At 46.0% G+C, this 18988-nt stretch overlaps 1 protein-coding gene across 2 annotated transcripts in view; it reads left to right on the top strand.

Moving 5' to 3' along the window:
- The window catches only part of LOC126541853 (calcium/calmodulin-dependent protein kinase kinase 1), a 253171-nt gene that overhangs the window by 188590 nt on the left and 45593 nt on the right, over window positions 1-18988 (top strand). For both annotated transcript variants that reach the window (XM_050188798.3, XM_055076341.2), the window contains exons 3-6: window positions 9994-10371; window positions 11483-11714; window positions 13176-13364; window positions 15352-15405. In XM_050188798.3, coding sequence (XP_050044755.1) covers window positions 9994-10371; window positions 11483-11714; window positions 13176-13364; window positions 15352-15405 — 853 coding nt within the window. The remainder of the gene's footprint in view (window positions 1-9993; window positions 10372-11482; window positions 11715-13175; window positions 13365-15351; window positions 15406-18988) is intronic.

The raw sequence follows: 18988 nt of genomic DNA, 5'->3' as shown, positions 1-18988 counted from the left end.
TGCATTTCTGACGTCAATCGCTAGAAGGTTATTTTTTTATTCTGTGAGGACGATCCCGCGAGAAATCCCGACGAACTAGAGGCTAATAGCTTTGCTGTAAAAATAAGAATAAAAACTTTTTGTTCAGGGAAGCTTTCTGAATGCACGAACCCTAGTTTATTGGCACTTTTTTGTTGTTCGGTCGTAGCGGTCACTAGCGCTCTCCCCAGCATCGATTCGAAGGAGAACAATGGAATGCCTCTGTTGTCCAGGCCGTGACTGCGGTTTGTAAAAAAATAAAAAAAAAAGCAAAAGGAAATGAAAAAGAATAACCGCAGAGGATGTATCACTCTGGGAAACCTTTCGGGAAACAGCGACCTCAATATGCACTGGAGCCTAATGCGGCGAGGAGTAAAAGCGCATTTTGGCTACTGGATGGATACAGAATCCACCGAGGCCAACAGAATGCCCTGGTTTCGCATTATTACCCCTTGTGCTCCCCGATATATATCTTACTTGTGCGTACTGTCGAGTATTGCGTTCTGCTAACTTTGTTTGCCGTAGACATGCTGGGATAGCCCTACAGTTATTTATTTTTTGCTTTCGTCGCATTTTGCTATCGCAGTTGTGATGGCGTTTCTTGGGAACAAAGAAGCCACGTGCTTTGTTCAACGCTCTTTGTTGTTCAAAGTGCAATCGTTCATCTCGGCGTATACGAGTTTCGACAGAATGGTGCGGCTTCCGAGTGCATTGGTCCGACAGTAGCGCTATGTTGCAGACGCTCTTAGTTGTTGCCTTCTTTTCTTTTTCTTTTTCATCTTGCAGTAGCCATTGCAGAAAGCGCATAAAAACAATGCCCCTTTATTTATGTTCTTGAAGATATAAACCTACTAAAGAACGGAAATAACCTTCTTTCTATGACATTTATGTCGTCAGTACGAACATACCTTAAGAGCACACGGCAGGTTCAACGCCCCTGTCTAAGTTCGCCGAAGAGAATGTCACAATTCACCTTGTTCTGTATAACTGCATTTTAACCACTTACTTTGGAAGAGGGCGCCTACAGGTGACATAACCAGAAAAAAATAAGTATTTTTCGTGCTGAGTCTCGGAATTGAGTATGAAGTTTCCGGTTGTTTAAATGCCTTCGCCCAACGCTGAATGACAGGCAGTAAGTGTCCTCTGTTGCAGATAAAGATGCACTGGTTTATAGCAGCAACGCAGGAAAAGAAAGAAGACGCTCCGCACGTGGCTCGCTTTATTTCGGAAAAGAAAAGCGGCCAGAGGAGACAGACCGATACAATATGTGCGGCTGCGGGGGTATCGCACATGTGATGTGAAGCGAATGTACAGTGCGGTCGACTGTTAAAGGGAACACTCTAACGTGCGGTTCTCACTCTGCTGGTGCTGCAGCTGCATGTGCGTGCTGAAGTTACGTCAATGCCCTGCACCACTGTGTAGAAAGGTGCCAGCGCCACCAACCAGAAGGAAACTTCTGCGAAGCCGGGTGATTGTTCACTTGCCAGAGGCGAAAATTCGCACGGGTTTGGCATGTGTTCCCTATAACAGTGGACCGTACTGTACACTTACGGTTGGGATTTGACGGGCGCTACCGGCAGAAATTACTAACGAAGCCATGGGCAGCTTCGAGTGAAATCCACATCCAGTTTTCTTCCTGGTGTTTTCTCCCTATTGCTGAAAAAAGTATGCGCGAAATGCTTGTATTTTTCTTTTCGTTGATCATGCCTAACATCGATGTGTTTTGCGCACTTAGCAAAATAATCTTTTTTTTTTAGTATTGATATCAAACGTCCTTTTTTCCTTGTTTGGAGTGAAGTAGTTCCTACCTGGGCACCACGTGAGACCCCATGTGGGTCCGCGATTTTGCTGTCCTCGGTAAATTCGCGCTTCAAGGGCAGCCAAACACACTTTCAGACCACGAAGCCAAGGAAGGAGTTATATTTCTGTTTCACTCGTGCGCGTACAAACAAGTGAGCGCTCAAGCTGGCCGGTGATCTGTGTCTTTTTCTTCGCATATACGATGCGAGAGATGCGAAGTCGCATGCTCGTGACAGTACCCTACCGCCAAACATGCAAAACATTCATGTTTCCTGTCGCTTAGTGGCGGAAAGTGTACCTTATGAAGAAGCCGCTTAGGAATATCTAGGTTGCGACATTGGAATATGTTCGTGTGCAGATAAAATTATTCCCGTTTGTCTTTTTTTTTTTTTTTTTTTGACGAGTTCAATTCGTAGCCGCATGTCTGCCAAATAAGTGCGACTGTGAAAGTATGCCGACGTCGTCGTACTGTGCGACGCATGGTGGCTGCTTATCACTGAATCTGAGAATTCTTTCCGTGGGTTCCTAGGAACGAAGACGAGAAAAGCCTAATGCAATGAAAGTAGTGTCTCTACACGGCATTACCGAATCTTTGAAGAGGCGGAAACAAGCACTCTGCGGCCGCTGACTAAGCAGAAGCTACAAGAAATGTTTTTTTGCTTAAGACAGCGAAGCTTTTAGGGAGCAAGGACGCAGAGGTTAAACGTGCTTCTGCGTATAGTCACGTCTTTGTTCCGTACAGCCATGTACAGCCTTGTACCTTTAGTAGCCTCAACTCCAGCCCAAAAACACGGCCTCGAAGCTCGCATGGCATGCGAGGGTAAAAAATGTGCAGCGATGGAAAGTAGGTCAGCTTTGCGAAACAAGGTCATTTTTTTTGTAAGCTTTCGAGTTAGTGGCGCCATCTTTTTCGTTCCAAGTAATTTCGGAGGGCGAAGAAAATATGGAGACTCGTCTACGCGCCATTTTATTTTTTTTGTGTCAAAGCACTGTGAAAGGAGAGCAAAAGGAGCTATGGGGCTTCAAAAGAGCGCATCTATCGACTAAAAATCTCCCCCCCCCCCCAACAACAAAAAAAAAAATATCCCCAAAGGAACACGTATGCCGGAAGCCCGTGAATAGCTTGTTCCGTGCTTCTTCACCATACAGTGCACACGGGTCGTCAGCATAGATTTAATTTCCGGTTACTCAGCACTTTAAAACCGCAGCATGGTTTCGCTTCTTCAGCGACTATCGGCTTCTGTTCCGCGTAAGGTTTGACGTACCGGCTCGAACTTAGTCTCGAACTCAAAGAAAAATAGTCTAATCGTTTTTATTACGCTAACAGACACGCTGCTTTTTTCGCTCTTCGCAGCAAGCACATTAAAACAACGTGCCGTCCTTGTGGTCTGTCTTTGGGGTGCTTCGAAGCTGGTTGATACGTTGCACTACCTAACTCGCGAGCAAAAAAAAAGGAGTTTTTGTCGACGTGTGTGTGTGTGTGTGTGTGCTTGTACACACGTCGACAAAAACTCCTTTTTTTTTCTGGCGAGTTAGGTAGTGCAACTTATCAACCAGCTTCGAAGCACCCCAAAGACAGACCACAAGGACGACACCCACACACACACACACACACACACACGCACACGCACACGCACACGCACACGCACACGCACACGCACACACGCACACACACACACACACACACTCACGCACGCACACACGCACGCACGCACGCACACACGCACGCACGCACGCACGCACGCACGCACACACACACACACACACACACACACACACACACACACACACACACACACACACACACACACACACACACACACACACACACACACACACACACACACTTCTTTCGGACACACTTTACTCCTTCCTGACTGCAGTGGAACCAACTGGATATATATTCTCATTAAACTCGCTGTCTTTGTTTTGACCTCAGAGTTCAAATAACCTAACTTTATAACGACGCCGACCTGACGTGCTGCTAGACTGTTGTTTTGGTGTAGAAAAGAAGCAATGCGTCAGACATGCCACTGCCAGCTCTAAGAAAGTTTTTTTTCCTTAGAAAGGCTCACTTCCATACCACATAGGCGAACTTTGTTTCCTGCTGCCTGCTGGGCTTGTAATCAATGCAGCACTACGAATAGGGACGTGGTCTGCTAGCGACGTCGGGTAATGGTTAGTTCTAAACTTTATAGCAAAAGAACATGCAGCGCCGAAATTTCTTTCACCATAATATGGCGGAGAGCCTTACGCGAGCGTATAGAAGACGATTCGCTTTTTTTTTATTTCTCTTCAGTCTCATTACGGTGTTCATTTAAAGTTAGGGAAATTCAAACCTAATGTCACACTGGGCGCCGCTATTAATGAGGCTTCACGTGTTGTCGGAGTCTTTTGCTTGCACTATCGCCATATTTCTTTCTATTTTCACACTTTGCTGTTTTTCCTCTTTGTGCGTCGGCACTCTATTTAATTCTAATAGCGCCGTTAATTTTCCAGCCTGTCTCTGTGTCATCTCATCTCAACAGAGAGCAGGCCTACTTCAGGCTTCGCTTATCTTTCTAGCCTCCTTCGCATGAGAACATGGCTAATAAAAAGCAACGTATTGTTTGCATAGTGGAGACGTAAAGCGCGACAAGAAATCATGAGGGCTTACGTGCCGGAAGCCACGATCTCATTAGAAGTTAAGCCGCAGGGGGGGGGGGGGGGGGGGCACTCCGAGTTAATTTCGACCTCTCTGGGTTCTTGACGCTGTGCAAACATAATTCGCATTACAAGAGCGTTTCTGCATTTCGCCGCCATCGAAATGCAGCTGCGACCGGCGGGGAATTGAACCCGCGACCTCACGCCTAACAGCGCTGTGCCGTATCCAATAAACTACCAAATTTGGTCGTGAGGAAATACAGCTGCAGAGTACATGTATACTCCGTTTTAAGCTAACAATAGGCGTCCGTGTCTTTTTCCTGTTTTTTTTTTTTCCTTTCTTTCTTGCTTTTCTCTTTGTTATAGCGTTCTTGCGTGCGTAGCTTTTCCAGTTGGACGAAATGTGTTCTAAGCCTTACACACTTGTTGACACGATGGGAGCAGTAACGCCGCTACGAGACTGCAAGACTAATGCCCTAACAATATGGAATGGGCTCGGAGCAACGCATCGTTAATTTGGGAGATTCGGTACACTCGAATTGCAGCTGCGCTGTATCTTCTGATATTTTTTTTTTTTCTATTCGCGGTTGTATAAGGAAAACATGAGTGTTTAGCACCAAATAAAAGAAACGACATTTGCATGCGCTGTATTTTGTAGCACATTGAGCAGACGCTGTCGGCTTTTCGCAAGTACTACGCACAAGAATTGAAGCCGCCTGCAAATCGATGGCGTCCACCACCTAGCGCGTTGTCGGATTTGGGCGGTATAAATTATGCACGTCGCGAACTTCTTCCGGTCGGTACGGCCAGAGCTCTCAGTCTCGAATTTCAATTAGGCCGAGGTTCGTTCGCGCGACCACATGAACATTGTGTTCGGGAACGTCGTATTCAGGGCGTTGTTCGATTCACGCAGAGTTTCAGACGGTATAATGGACTTTCTGCTCTGTTGCTAACCGAACGTAAAGTTATTTAGTGTTGGCAGATATGAATACCGCTAAACGCTGTAGATAGTTGCGTAGCAGTCAAGACATGTTCCTTATATGCAATAACGTTGTTAATCTTCCTGCCTTCCTGCCTTTTATTTTTGTTTTTGTTAGCGTGCGTGGTCTGCAGATGCAATACAACTTTGTCTAAGTTGCTGCGCAACGATCCGCCTAAATGCACTGGATTTTTCGATTGCTTCCCCAGTGAGCAGCTACCTTATCCTTCTGCTCTGATTGCTTCAGTCCTTTTAAGAACGCATCGGAGGCCACTATTTGTAGACCAGAATTTGCAGCACTTCTAGGGGGCGGCAGTTTTTTGCCGGCGGCTCTGGGAACAGGGAGAGAGTGAAAGAAGAAGCGCGACACCCGCGCAGAGTGTTCATGTCGCATGCTTTGCCGCTATGTGCATTGGCAAGGCTTTCGCGTCAACTTCTCGGTTATCATGTTGCTAGCCCTGTGAGGGCAGTACCGACAGCTGTCGACTGGCGTCGAGATTAAGTGCACTCGCTCTAAGCTGGTATGCAAGAGTAACAGATACTGGTGTATGTGCTGACCACATGTGAGCACCAGAGAAAGCAGAAGAAAAAAAAAGAATGGAATACGGTTAAATTCGCTTGTGCAGCACGAACCAGGCTCTTACAAAGTTCTTCTTTGTCAGTGAGCAAATACGCTCTCGGTTTGTTAGAAAGCTAACGAGGGAATTAAACCGAATAATACGAAAGGTCAGAAAGGCCGAGAACAAAAATTATTTTCTATAACGGAAGTTCGGCAGGATGCTGACATCGGGCGCCAGGTCTGAGCGGCGCGCACCATCCACGTCATACACCGCGCTGCGAATCGGGCGCGCGTTATCTGCGCGTACGTCATTAAGTAGAAGTAATTATGCGCTGACCTTACAAGCAACGCTTGAGCTCAACTGTGTGATCTTTTCTCGAGAAAGCTGGTGACCCTGCCCTTTTAAAGCCTCGCGTCGGATTTCGCCAACATGATTTAGTCACATGCACGGCTGAGTATCGGTAGCACTTTACGTATTCTGTTTCCTTTTTTTTTTGACACTTTAGTGCAAGCCAGGGTCATTGTATTCGTAATTATGGACAGCCGTAGCGAAGCGCACATATGCTAATGAGAGCTCAAGGCAAAGCACGCGTAATCCGGGCTCTCCGGCTTTCGCAGGAATACCGCCTGTATAAACGACCGGGAGAGATGAGCTTGCGCTGCTCCCAGTGTAACACAGCCACGTGTGCGGATCGATGTACGGTTCGTAGAATTCATAGTGGCGTCAACGTTAGCTCCTCGTTTCCTGAATTACGCATGTGACATGCAATGGTCATTCGAAATACATCAGGAAAGCATAATGTTCCCTCCAACGACAGAGTAAGTTCTCAGGAATCTCTCTCTTATTATTATTAATAATATTATTTTTATTAGGAATTGGCAAGAGGGCCACCGGCAGTAGTTCTTGGCCTGTTGGTTTGCTAACTTTGTGGCGGTCACCCGAGAATGAAAATTTAGGTTGCTCTTTTGATCATGACCGGACTGTGACGGCAATGAATTTCTTTCTCTGCTTGAATTGGTATTTCGTGGGTGCAAAATGTGCGAGTGTGTACAGTAGGAAAGTTTTATTTGCCTAATTTATTCAATACCGGTGGAATTATTTTTTAAAGTGATGTGACGTTTATTCAATGTGTAAAATAAGTGCACACTTTAGGAGAAGGCCAACAAAGCAAAGTGTCTGACGGTGCATGTCTCCCTACAAACAGTCATGCCATTTAACAGTCACAAGCAACGCCAGTTTACAACAAACTAAACATAATACAATGATATCTTAATGTGTAAGACATTCTAAAGACGCAGACTGAATAATAATATCTAACTGCACTTAAAAGCTGTGCATTTAACAATTTTGGTTAACCAGAAACTATTCTATAACACTAATGTTATTTTCTAAAAGGAGTGCATTTGTAAATAAGGTTTTCGCTCTGTTTGAATTGTTAAGAAAATAATTATTTAAATAAAATTGAATTAGGGCGTGCAAGCGCATGATTTTCTTTCTTTTTTATGTTTTACTGGAGCTGCTGTTATTTACGAGTTTGATGCGCCTACTCACTCTTAATGGCTTGCTGAGGGTGCCCTCACTAATTGAATCGTCGCGAAAGAAAGAAAGGAAAGAAAATAATGAACGCAGAAAACATCAGTTGAAAACATTGCAGTAAAGCGACTCTAATGCTTTCGCATTCCCGCGCGTAAGCATTCTTAAGCGTCTCGGCCGAGATTTTATTTGGCCTGTCTCGCTATACGTTACCATTCTTTTAAATGCGATTCGTGGTGCTGCGCTTTATGCTTAGCTCGTCCAATGTGCATCAATCGACGGACTGTTCCTTTGGTTTACCCCTGTCTTTGCCATGGTGCACCAGATGCACCATGCTCCAGGTGCATCTGGTGCACCATTGCACCTGGTGCACTGCACCGGGTGCGGCACGGTGCACCCTGTGCTGTACTTGCCTAAGGCAAGTCCAGCACACGGCTCTTGACCTAAAGCCCTTCCTTTTTATTGCGCAATGAAAACACCCATCTCCATGGTGCATCTGGTGCACCTGGTGCAATGCACCAGGTGCAGCATGGTGCACCCTGTGCTCGGCTGGCCTAAGGCAAGTCCAGCACAGGGCTCTTGACCTAAAAGCTTTCTTTTTTGTTGCGCAATGAAAACACCCATCCGTCGCTACAAATATTATTGTCTGTATACTGCGATACTGCGTCTCGTTCCTTGTCAAATGATCTTGCATCCTCTATTCTTGGGTCGCGGTCTGATTCCACAACTGGAAGGGTGACAACGAAAACGCTGTCGAAGTTCCTGCATAAAACGAAACTAGACGAGCGGCTCTAGTAAGGCCACCGCCTCTCTATTAAGAGAGGCGGTGCACACGCTAGACGGTGGGTCTAGTGTGTGCGCCGCCTCTTCGCCACATCATCAATCTTCCCAATACTTCGACTCCTCTTCTTTCTTTGTCAATGCAGAGTAGCAGACTACAGTGCATCAGCCGAGATCGTCTTCTCTATTTTTCCTGTAAATAAAATATAAATCGCTATCTTGCATCCGTAAGCAAGAATAAAATGGGATATTGTTTCACGTACTTTGTGTCAACAAATTCGTTCCTTTTTTTCCTCGCATGTTCGAACTTAGATATCTTTTTCAATGTCCTCACGATGTTTAGAAGCTTTCGCATGCGTTTTTTGTACATATATTTATACATATATTTGCAGCTACATATATACGTATATATTTCCTTTTCTCTCTGGTACATGCACTCTATTTTTTTGTTCGTTTGTCTTGGTTTCTTTAGTATATCTCTTTCGCTCGCAAATATCACAAATTTCATCTGCACCTCTTTTTCCTATGGTCTGGTGTTAGCCCGCGGCTGTTACGCTCGCTCTCCCGAGGCGCAACGTTAGGGAAAAGATCAGGGCAGCCCAGGAATATGAACCACGAGCACAACAAGGACAGAAGACTTGCTCGAGCCGAAGCACTCCTCCAACAGCCGCCTCCGGGAAAGCATGCTGCTATACGGACCCAGCCAAATATCCTGGCAGACGAGCCTATGTAGCAGCGGTCGTCAAAACAGATGGCGCGGTCATCAATGCGTGCACGGTCCGCACTGATAGCCCTGACATGGCCGAGAAGGCGACCATCAGCCTTGCACTCCTAGAAGACGGTAAAAGCTTGGTGCACTGCGACTCTAAGAGGGCAATTTTGTCCTTCGGAACAGGGAGCATATCCCCGACCGTCGGCAGAATAATTGATACTCAACACCTCACCCCACACTACATCAATTGGTTCCCGGCACACACGGGACCATTGGAGGGGCCGCTCCCTAACCTCAACGAGACAGCACACGACGCCGCACGAGACCTAACTCGCCGTGAGAGACCGGACTCCCTTTCGGCAGGACGGGTGAGCGAGCGCGACCCCCTCGTCACTTACAACGATCTCTCCCAGCACTATGATCTAGTCAATAGAATCATGCCGCTACCGGTCAAAGCACTGAATAAAGCACAAGAAGTCACGTACCGGTGGCTTCAGACGAGCACCTACCTATGTCCGGCCTTCCTGCACAAAATCTTTCTGTACGCGCACCCTAACAATGCGTGTCGCTTTTGTAAAGATATAGTTAGCCTTGTTCACATGCTCTGCGGTTGCCCCCTGGCGCCTGGGGTCAGGACCACCAAGGAAGAGTGGGACCGAGCTCTATGCAGCTCGGACCTTGAGGCATAGCTTTGTGCTGTCGTCCATCGGGCCCGCGACGCGGCGGGGTGGCATGGCCTCTCTGTACCGACGTGGAAGCGGCCTGCTGCGCGCTAATCGCGCGCACCGAGGGACCTCAATAAAATTTGTCATCCATCCGTCCATCTGCACGTCTAGCGCTACTTGAATGCGCGCTGATACCGTGTAGCAAATACCGTGATACCGTGTCTCGTGTTTGAGTTGCGCCTCGGAATTCTCAGCGGCTGTCTTCTTCAGTTGTCGCGAAGTACACCCGCCGTGTTCTCGTAGGCCGCCGTGCGTGGAAGACTGCGGCGATGAGGAGCCCCTGCGTGACAAGATCCCAACTGCCGCGACCACGGCCACAACAGACGGCTCGCCGACCCGCTGCTGTGCCGAGCTGTTCGATGACCTCTGCCTGGGCCGCCTGAGCACCAGCAGCAGCGGTAGCGGCGCAGGCGGCTCTCCCACGGCGCAGCTGAGGCACCGCTACCCGTGGGAAGGAGTGGGTGAGGACCCGGTACGTGAGGCTGCCCTCGCTCCTGCCGTCATGCCGGCGCAGAGGCAGCCCCGCTTCTCGACGACCTCCTCCTCGTCGGCCGCCTCGACGCCTGACGAAAGCAGCAGTGGCGGCGCCTCGTCCTTGTCGGTTGCCGAGGAGATCGAAAGGTAAGCGGTCCAGGCAGCAGACAGCGCCTTTTACCGGCCAAGGGAGAGGGGGGAGGGGGGCGTCCATGAGCTCGCTGCTTAAAAGCTCAACCTACGTCACTAGTCGTGATTTTAAGAAGGATTAAAAGGCCTGCTACACAGTTGCAACAATTTTGGTGAGAATAAGACAGGAAATGTGTGGACACCGCCGGTTGCAGGTCCTGACGGGCAGTTCCATTCCCTGCGAGCAGATGACTCTGCCAAGGTTCAAGGTAGAGCCGCTTCCGTGGACTCGTCGTCCTCGACACCGACGCGAACTTGCGGAAGCGGCTCTAACCTTGAGTCGTCGTGCATTCAGACCAGCGTTGGGATATGGAACCGCTTGTAAGGAAGCTTGACATCAGCTTATACTCGGGGTCTTCGCAAATCTGTTGTACGCCAAAACTGCCAGCAGGAGAACATGCTGGACCAGTGAATCCCTGTTGTAGCTTCGTGAAGTGATTTTAATGAAGCAGTCGGGAAGAGTCCTAAGTATTGACTTGACTTGGCTTATCCTTGTTGGTTGGTTTAAGGGTAATCAGTCTAACTTGAAATAGCATGCATATTAATGGCCATCCAGTACACTTGCTCTATGGGTGTCTGATAGCCGCGCGCAATTCCAGAACTGTAACGTCAGCCAAAGTCACGTAATCGTGTATTAAAGAAGGCGTATATTGAAGAGAGCGTGAGAATGCGCCCCGCTATTTCTGTACCGCAGTTCGTGTGTACCGGGAGTATTATAAATGTCGACTCCCCGCCTTTCACATTTCAATTTCACTGTGTTCTGTCGTGGTCCTCATTTTTATTATTATCCTTATCGTTTCAGTTACGTACCTGTGATAGCAAATTATACTTGTGTCTACACTAGCTCACGTCAATTCGTTTCTCTCTTTTCCTTTTTTTAAGTGCTGTCGTGTGTGTTTTTTTTTAATCTTTGCTTGGCTTAAGTAGTACATGATACTCCGCATAAAATAGACTACGTGATGGTCTGGGCGAGGTGAAATCTCTCTTGGAGTCATCAGCTATGCCAACTGAGCTTGTACGGGATATGGTTGGTTACAATACGTGTATTTGGGGGCCTCTCGGCTCACAGGCTGTCGCTGTCGCCATGCCGGCGTGTGTCGAGCCCGTTCCTGGCGGCGCCCGAGTTGGTGCCGCCGGAGGTCTTCTTGCCGTCGTCGTCGTCGCCGCGGCAGCAGCAGCAGCAGCGGTCGCCGTCGCCGCAGCGTCTGCCCAACCCCGATAGCCCTCCGCCGGAGGCGTCCGCCATCGGAGACCTGCAGCGAAGGCGTCGACTGCCGCGCATTACCTACTCCATGTCCCAGGTGATGCCGCAAAGCTCCTTACTCGCGCTGCAGGGCATTCAGCCCTTATGCAACCTGATACAGTTTGGTCCCTGTACAACCTTTATACAAATTAGCTTCAGACAGCAGAATGACGGCAGCCTAACGTATCGGCGGAGCACTTGCTTGAACTTGACAGATCTCCAGGCGCTTTGCTGTGTGCACACATAGTGTTCCCTCTATCCCACTTTCCTCTTTGGGTTCCCCCTTTCCCTTCTCCCAGTGTAGGGTAGCAAACCGGACGCTCGTCTGATTGACCTCCCTGCCTCTCCTCTCTTTGCTATCTCTCTCTCTCTCTCTCTCTCTCTCTATACAACGCGACATCGTGACACCGCGTTTACAAAAGTGCTTGGGAGCAGGGCTGCGAAATAGAAAAATAGACTAAAATTTGAACTAAATTTTGTGGTTTTTATGTGCCATACCACCGATCTCATTACGAGGCTCACCGAAGTGGTGGACGCCGGAATTATCTTGACCACGTTTTTTTTTTAACTTGCACCCAATGCACGGCCCACGAGCGTTTCTGCATTTCGTCGCCATTTGAATGCGGCAGCCGCGGCTGGGGTTTGATGCACCCGACCTCGTGCTTAGCAGCGCAGCACCATTAAGTAAGAAAGGCGGGTAGAAAATACACGGATAGAAATAGAATGTAAATTTTATCCGAAAGACTGCCCTCTATTACTCCTGCTTAGTGAGCTGGCAGGTTTACATGCAGTCACACTTCATCGTGCGGAATCACGTCTGCACTGCGAATGGAGTCGGTTTCTCAAGAGTTTGTGTTTTCACACTGTTATCACCACTAACACTTTCTATATGAAGTAATGGCAATATCCGCACAAATTTGAACGATTCTGAAAATAATTAAATTTACAGTTAGCACTCGAATGAGCACAGTTTGCAGGACTCAACCATACATGGAAAACCGCTTCACTAGGCGTCAGGTTGCAGCATGCTGCAGATGTGTTGTGCTCGATTCCTTCTCCATCTTTTTCGGGACATCAAGGAATCCTCGCAAGGCTGATTAAGGTCACTTAAAGGAGCTTCTGAAACCATGCCGATGATTCCGCACATGATCTATGGAGTGCCTTTAGGCAGCCTTAAGGTGTTTCTTTTTCGTCATCAGTTGACTGCAGACGTTTGCGAAGGCAACCCATGCGGCAGTTGATGAACCACCGCTAAAGTGACGAAAACATACCATTACTTGAAGATGCACTTATACAATGAAGCGGTTTATGCGAGATCGGCAACATACCGCTTACGCGGAGCCCCTTAGCAAGGACTTGACTAAGAGTTTCCACCTGCCAACGACCTTTGAGAGCACATATAAAGTGTAAGTAAATCAAAGAAAAGCCCTCTGCAAGTACACTCTGCGAGAAGTGAATGCATAGACACTCTTTACAACCTCGAAACTCAAATCCTTCTGTCCGTTTGTCCTCGACGCAGGACTCGCATCTCGTGGGTCCTGGTCCTGAGCGGGCGCTGTATCCGGCACTCCCTTATTCGCCGTTCAGCTCGCCTTCGTCTTCGCCTCGGCTCGGCCGTAGTATACGTGAGTCACGCAGGGTCTCCATCGAGGCCCACAAGGGTTACACGCAGCTCAACCAGTACAGGCTCAAGGAGGAGATCGGACAGGTAAGCTGGACCTATATACGTGTGGCTGCATACTATGCCGATCGTTACAAAGAAAAACTTTAGCTAGTATTGGAAGACAAGAAGCCGCGATTAAAGGAATGCTGAGTTCGACTGTAGCTGTAATTTGTGCTTCTACAATATCAAAACGGCAACCTTTACTGGGAGAGTACGCTTTGTAAATCCACATAAAACGCAAGAACCAAAGACTGCTAGTGAAGTTGCCCTCGTGTTCCTGCTATAGCCATAACGACAAGAATTCTGTGAGCGGCTCGTCGATTCCACTTAGTTGAATATTGCTAGAGACGAATAACATTGCATTCTGAAGGAATTGGAGAGTGATCTAAGCTTGTTATGACGCTCTCCAGCACCGAAAAGGACCACATATCGGACACAATAGAGCAGACACACACGGCTCTATTTACAGGGCCTTGTCTCTTAATTTTCTTGTTCTAATTTATGTTTTCTCGCCAAATGAACGAAACGAGACATTTGAAACGGCACTTTACCTGTCTCACATATTGTGTTGCTCTTATGTTCCCAATTATATACCGGGCATTAGAGCCGACGAGGCCATTTGACCCTTAAGACATTATTAGCGGTATCAAACATTGTATATTCTGTGGCAGTCACTCGTCAAACATTCGATTACGTAAAATTCATTGCGTACCTCAATGAACAAGGATATTGCATTTAATGCTTGCAATATCATAACTGCAGCCGATCACCCTTGGGGGCATATCAATGCGTAAGAGATCCTAAGATTGCCACCGATTTGAAGTAGTCGCGACATACATCGATGTCTAGCACAGTTCTGTATCGCATGCCAGATGAAAGCCGCCGGAGAAATTGAGTAAAAGGTTATTACATTGAGCCGCAACATCCTTACCGGGTATATAGAATCTCTGTAGCTTATCCGCAATACCTTTCTGCTAAGATGACGTGTCTCCTGAAGTGATTGGATTCAATTCCACATTGGGAATAATATTATATAATAAAGCAATGATAAATTGTGTGGTTTAACATGCCAAAACTCCACTGTGCGTTAAGAGGGACGGCTAAGGGAAGAGTACGGATGAATTTCAATCACTTGTTGTTATTTAATGCAAAGTTAATTCTCTCAGTTCGCGAGGGATTTGTATTTAGCCGCCACCGGAATGACGGCCGTTGCGACCGGGACTTGAGCCGTCGACCTCGTGCTCAGGAACAGAAATATCTCAGGCACTGAGCCACGGCGGGTAGCTTCACATCTACAGAATGTTGAACTACCCGCTTAATTATTAAATATTACCTGAAGTTTTTTTGTGTTGATTACAGATCTTATTTTCCTACATAAATTGGCAGTACCCACTGCACAATTTATTAGCTCTGCCGGAGAGAGCAAGTTGTCGCCGTAACAATAACATGGCATAATATCGCTACACACGCGTCGTTAAATAACACGGTGTCCGAAGATCCCCGGATCCTGAAAAGACGGAACCCGAAAACATGCAAGTGAATTATAGGTCAAAAATTTCTTTCTAAGAAAGCATTCCTGACGCGACTTTTCCGTGAGCTATGTTATCGTAACCTTTGAGGCTCCAATTGCCAACACAGTATCGGTACACAGAGGTATTTGAATAGCGCGGTGCCACAAGATGCTGGAAATATCAATTTCAATGCTATTTTGAGACGCACAGTGCTTGACGCCTTAGGTATTGAAAGGAAAGTAATGAAGACGGGGACAAGGGTGCGACGAACTGGCATCTTATATTGCAGCCAGGATCAACGATATATATTACAGCATTTGATTTAGCGACAGTTTTCGTAGACAGCAGATGCTTGTAGGCTGGTTTATTGCTGCTCGGTTTGGTGGTTCCAACCTCCCGGGAGCAGTTGCTTTTCGGTAATGGTAACATGAATGCAGGCACGATACTTATGACATCACAACAGCGAACGGAAGGATCCATGCCAATCTGCTCTTACATGCTAATTCTTGTTGATCTTTCAGGGTTCCTTCGGTATTGTAAAGCTGGCGTACAGTGAAGAAGACGACAGCCATTATGTAAGTACTAGTGCAGCTATATGGTTTGAGCTTATCTCATTAAGACCTAACTGTCGCTCTTAAGAGGAAGCTTTAGCTCGGGCCCAACTCCGATGCGGCCTATTCAAATACATGTAAAACGCAAAAAACGTTTTTCTGAGATTACGCGTGGATTGATTTTAATGAAATTTATTGCATGTGAGAAAAAAAATTAAATGCTAGAGACTATTGAATGCGAATTTCGATTTAGGTCCTGAATTTTGTCAAAAGAATTTTCCAATATTCGAAAGCTTGAAAAAAATATAGAAGCACGAAGTTTACATACTCATAGCTCTGCATCAAAAACAGATATCGTGGTTCTGTAAGCGGCATCCATTCGACAACTGAAAGCGGACGAATTCGATATGTCATTTTACAGCTTACGTGAATTTGTTACGTTGTGTACGAAGGTTTTGCAAAAGCTGTATTTCCATATTACTAACTTTTTGAGATTCATGTGTAACATATCAATTTTGTGCGCTTTATATGTACTATTATATGCAGTTCACATAATTGTATTATCATTTTTCGTTACTGACTTACAGAGTTGTACACATGATAGTTTCTTTTTCGAAAATTTTTATTTTTGCCAATTTATGATAAAATAATAACGACATAAATCAAAAATTTGAAATCAACAGTCACTATATTTTAAGCCTTTCTTCTAAATGCAACAAAGCTCGTCAAATTTGGTGAAATGGTTGCCGAGAAAGACGAATTCTCCTTTTACATGTATTTAGAAAGGAGCACCTGAGCTAAAGCTGCCTCTTGACTTCGATTTTTGAAACAAAATGAGACCCCATTAGTACATTTTATTCTCTTGCTATAAACGTGAAAGAGTAAGAGGGTTTAGTACTGCAGAAAATGATACCTTAAGGTACTCAGTGATACGTTAGCAGAAATATTTTAGATGCGGCAACTGAAGTTGGGGAGTACAGCATAGAAGGAGGAGAGAGAGCCAAGCGATCATGAGCAAAAAAGCCCTTAAAAACAAAGGACCAGGCGTGAAAGTTTCAAATCCGAATAACTAAGTTATCATTATCTAACCTGTAAGAAGTCCTGACATTGTTCTGTCAGGATTTCTGTCAGGACCAAAGCGAGGGAAAGCATAAAATCAGCAAGAAAGAGATTTAGCATTGGCAGAAACGATCTGTGTGCAGTCTAACATTCAAAGCGCGATGTTCTCAGCAACTTCGAGCCTAGTATAAATGCTGGAAACGAATCCGGTAATGAAGTGCACTCTACCTAGAACCCGTCGTGCCAGATTGATGCATAATATTTTTGACATCATATATGGATTAGTAACACCAGGTGGACAGCGCCAAACAAAGTGCAAAATCGAGAATTTTATGCAAAAACATGGCTCGGTGCCTCCATATCTTCTACATTTTGTGGGTGTTCGCGACTTTTATTGCGTAATCATGCTGCCTCCGCGGTACTAGCGCGTATACTTTGTACTGGCATCTTCTGTAGAAGTGAATGTTTAGCTTTGTCATATTTACTCCACACCTACGATAGTCTGAAGACCAAGTTGAGCAGAAAGAGCAATGGACAGATGGATAAAGATCAGAAAACAGGAGGGAAGACACCCACCGCGGTTGCTTAGTAGCTATGGTGTTAGGCTGCTAAGCACGAGATCGTGGGATCGAATCCCGGCCACAGCTCCGCATTTCGAGGGGGGCGAAATGCGAGAATACCCTTGTACTTAGATTTAGGTGCGCGTTCAATAACCCCAGGTGGTCGAAAATTCTGGAGTCCCCCACTACGACGTGCCTCATAATCAGAAAGTGGTTTTGGCACATAAGACCCTATAATTAATTTTTTTTTTAGAAATTGGGGAGATGCTGGTGTCCCAAAGCTTAAAGAGTACTAAACAGAAAGAGTTTCTGAGTCCTATTAGTAAAGCACCCTTCAATAACTCCAAATATCCACTTTTACCAGCGGGAGAGATAGGGCAAGCCAAGAAGCGGAAAAGATGACAGACAGGTGGCGACGCCACCTTCAAGTTCGCGCACTAGCCTACCATGACGTCATATATTTTGACGCGCGTAGTCAATTTCATATCAGTAAAAATGAATGATATCTTATTCTAAATAGCCAAAGACCAAACCGAGCAGGATTCAAGCAGGCTACGTTGCCGCAGTGGCCCGAATACGAGAAAATAACTTTTAATTATAGATGTGTACTGGAGAACAACGAGCAGCAGGCACTGCTTCGAGAAAGACGACGACAACGAGTGGCTGGAAGCCTTGTGCCTGTGTTGCCGAAGCGCTCTGTACTCTCGCTGCGGTGCTCTGCTATCTGAGCGTCTTATCAATTGAACTATAACGCCTCTTGACAATGTCACACTGACATTCCTGACTTGGTATGCCGGCTCCAAAAATTGCAATACTGCTCATTATTTCCTTTGCTAGTGATAAACCTATGACCACGAAATTAATGAACATAGGTTTTTTGAAGGATATATTTAGCAGTTGAAATTGATTCAGTGTTTCTTTTTAGCTTTCCTTTCCCAACACAAAATCAAATGTATGTCTGCAGTTGATAGCACAGAGTAATCATCAATGTCGTAGTCTGAAAATATTTTATTTGTTTGCGCAATTATACGCTACAACATTGCACCTACATGTTTGCAATATGATTGTCTCCTAATGGAAACCTCGTCGTGTCTATTCATTACATAGGTAATTCTCTAAAAACACAGACTTGCTTGAAGAGATGAAAGAGGAAGACAGTCTTCGAAACAACGGATATCAGTGTGCCCACTGTTAATCAGATTAAGCGTAAACGTTGTAAATGGCCATAATAACTACCAACACATATTGCGTGTAATGACCTCAACGATTAAATCAATCCAGCGCAGTGGTAGACCCCTCCATCACTTCTGCTTCGAGCAGAATGTCCAGTTGCTTTCCGAGACCTTCACATTAAAATGCTGAATACGTATCGTTCGTCTTTCATCATCGTGGGAAAGAGTTTTTTTTTCCTCCTCTTAGAATACTTATTAGGCATTTTGGTGCGCGTGCCCTCAGTACGGCATAACAGCATTAAAACTTTATTGAGGACCCCAGCTACGTCTGATTAAGGCCTCCTTATAAGTACTTAGTTGTTTTTTTTTTTTGCCTCTGTCTGTATTGCTCAATGATGTACGCTGGGTAAATGGCTACCGCTTTTTATTCGCCATAAACACAATAATATATAACGAACATAAATTAGTATTGACGAACGTCGTGTGCACTGGAGATACACGAGACCCTTGTTCTTAGTATTGCATAACCTTGACAATGTTGACTTTGAACTCCTATTTGCTTCGCTAGCGTTCATTAGTTCTACGTCGAGTGCGTATGCCGTGGGGCATTTGTTCTCGTCCTTTATTTTTGTTTCATCTTTGCGCTGCCCAGCTCACGTATCTTATTGACTTCCTGGCCTGCTGTAACTTCTGAAGATTATTTTTGACTTTTGCATTAGGTTCGCGATTACTTCCATGCCTGCTGTAACTTCTGAAGATTATTTTCTACCTTTGCATTAAGCGTGCGAAATGAAAGGCAGCGTGTAATTTTTACTT

The sequence above is a fragment of the Dermacentor andersoni genome, chromosome 3 (assembly GCF_023375885.2).
Source record: "Dermacentor andersoni chromosome 3, qqDerAnde1_hic_scaffold, whole genome shotgun sequence".
In the NCBI taxonomy this organism is placed as follows: Eukaryota; Metazoa; Arthropoda; class Arachnida; order Ixodida; family Ixodidae; genus Dermacentor; species Dermacentor andersoni.
The sequence above is the reverse complement of the archived record's forward strand: the minus strand, read 5'-3'. Positions and strand labels throughout refer to the sequence as shown.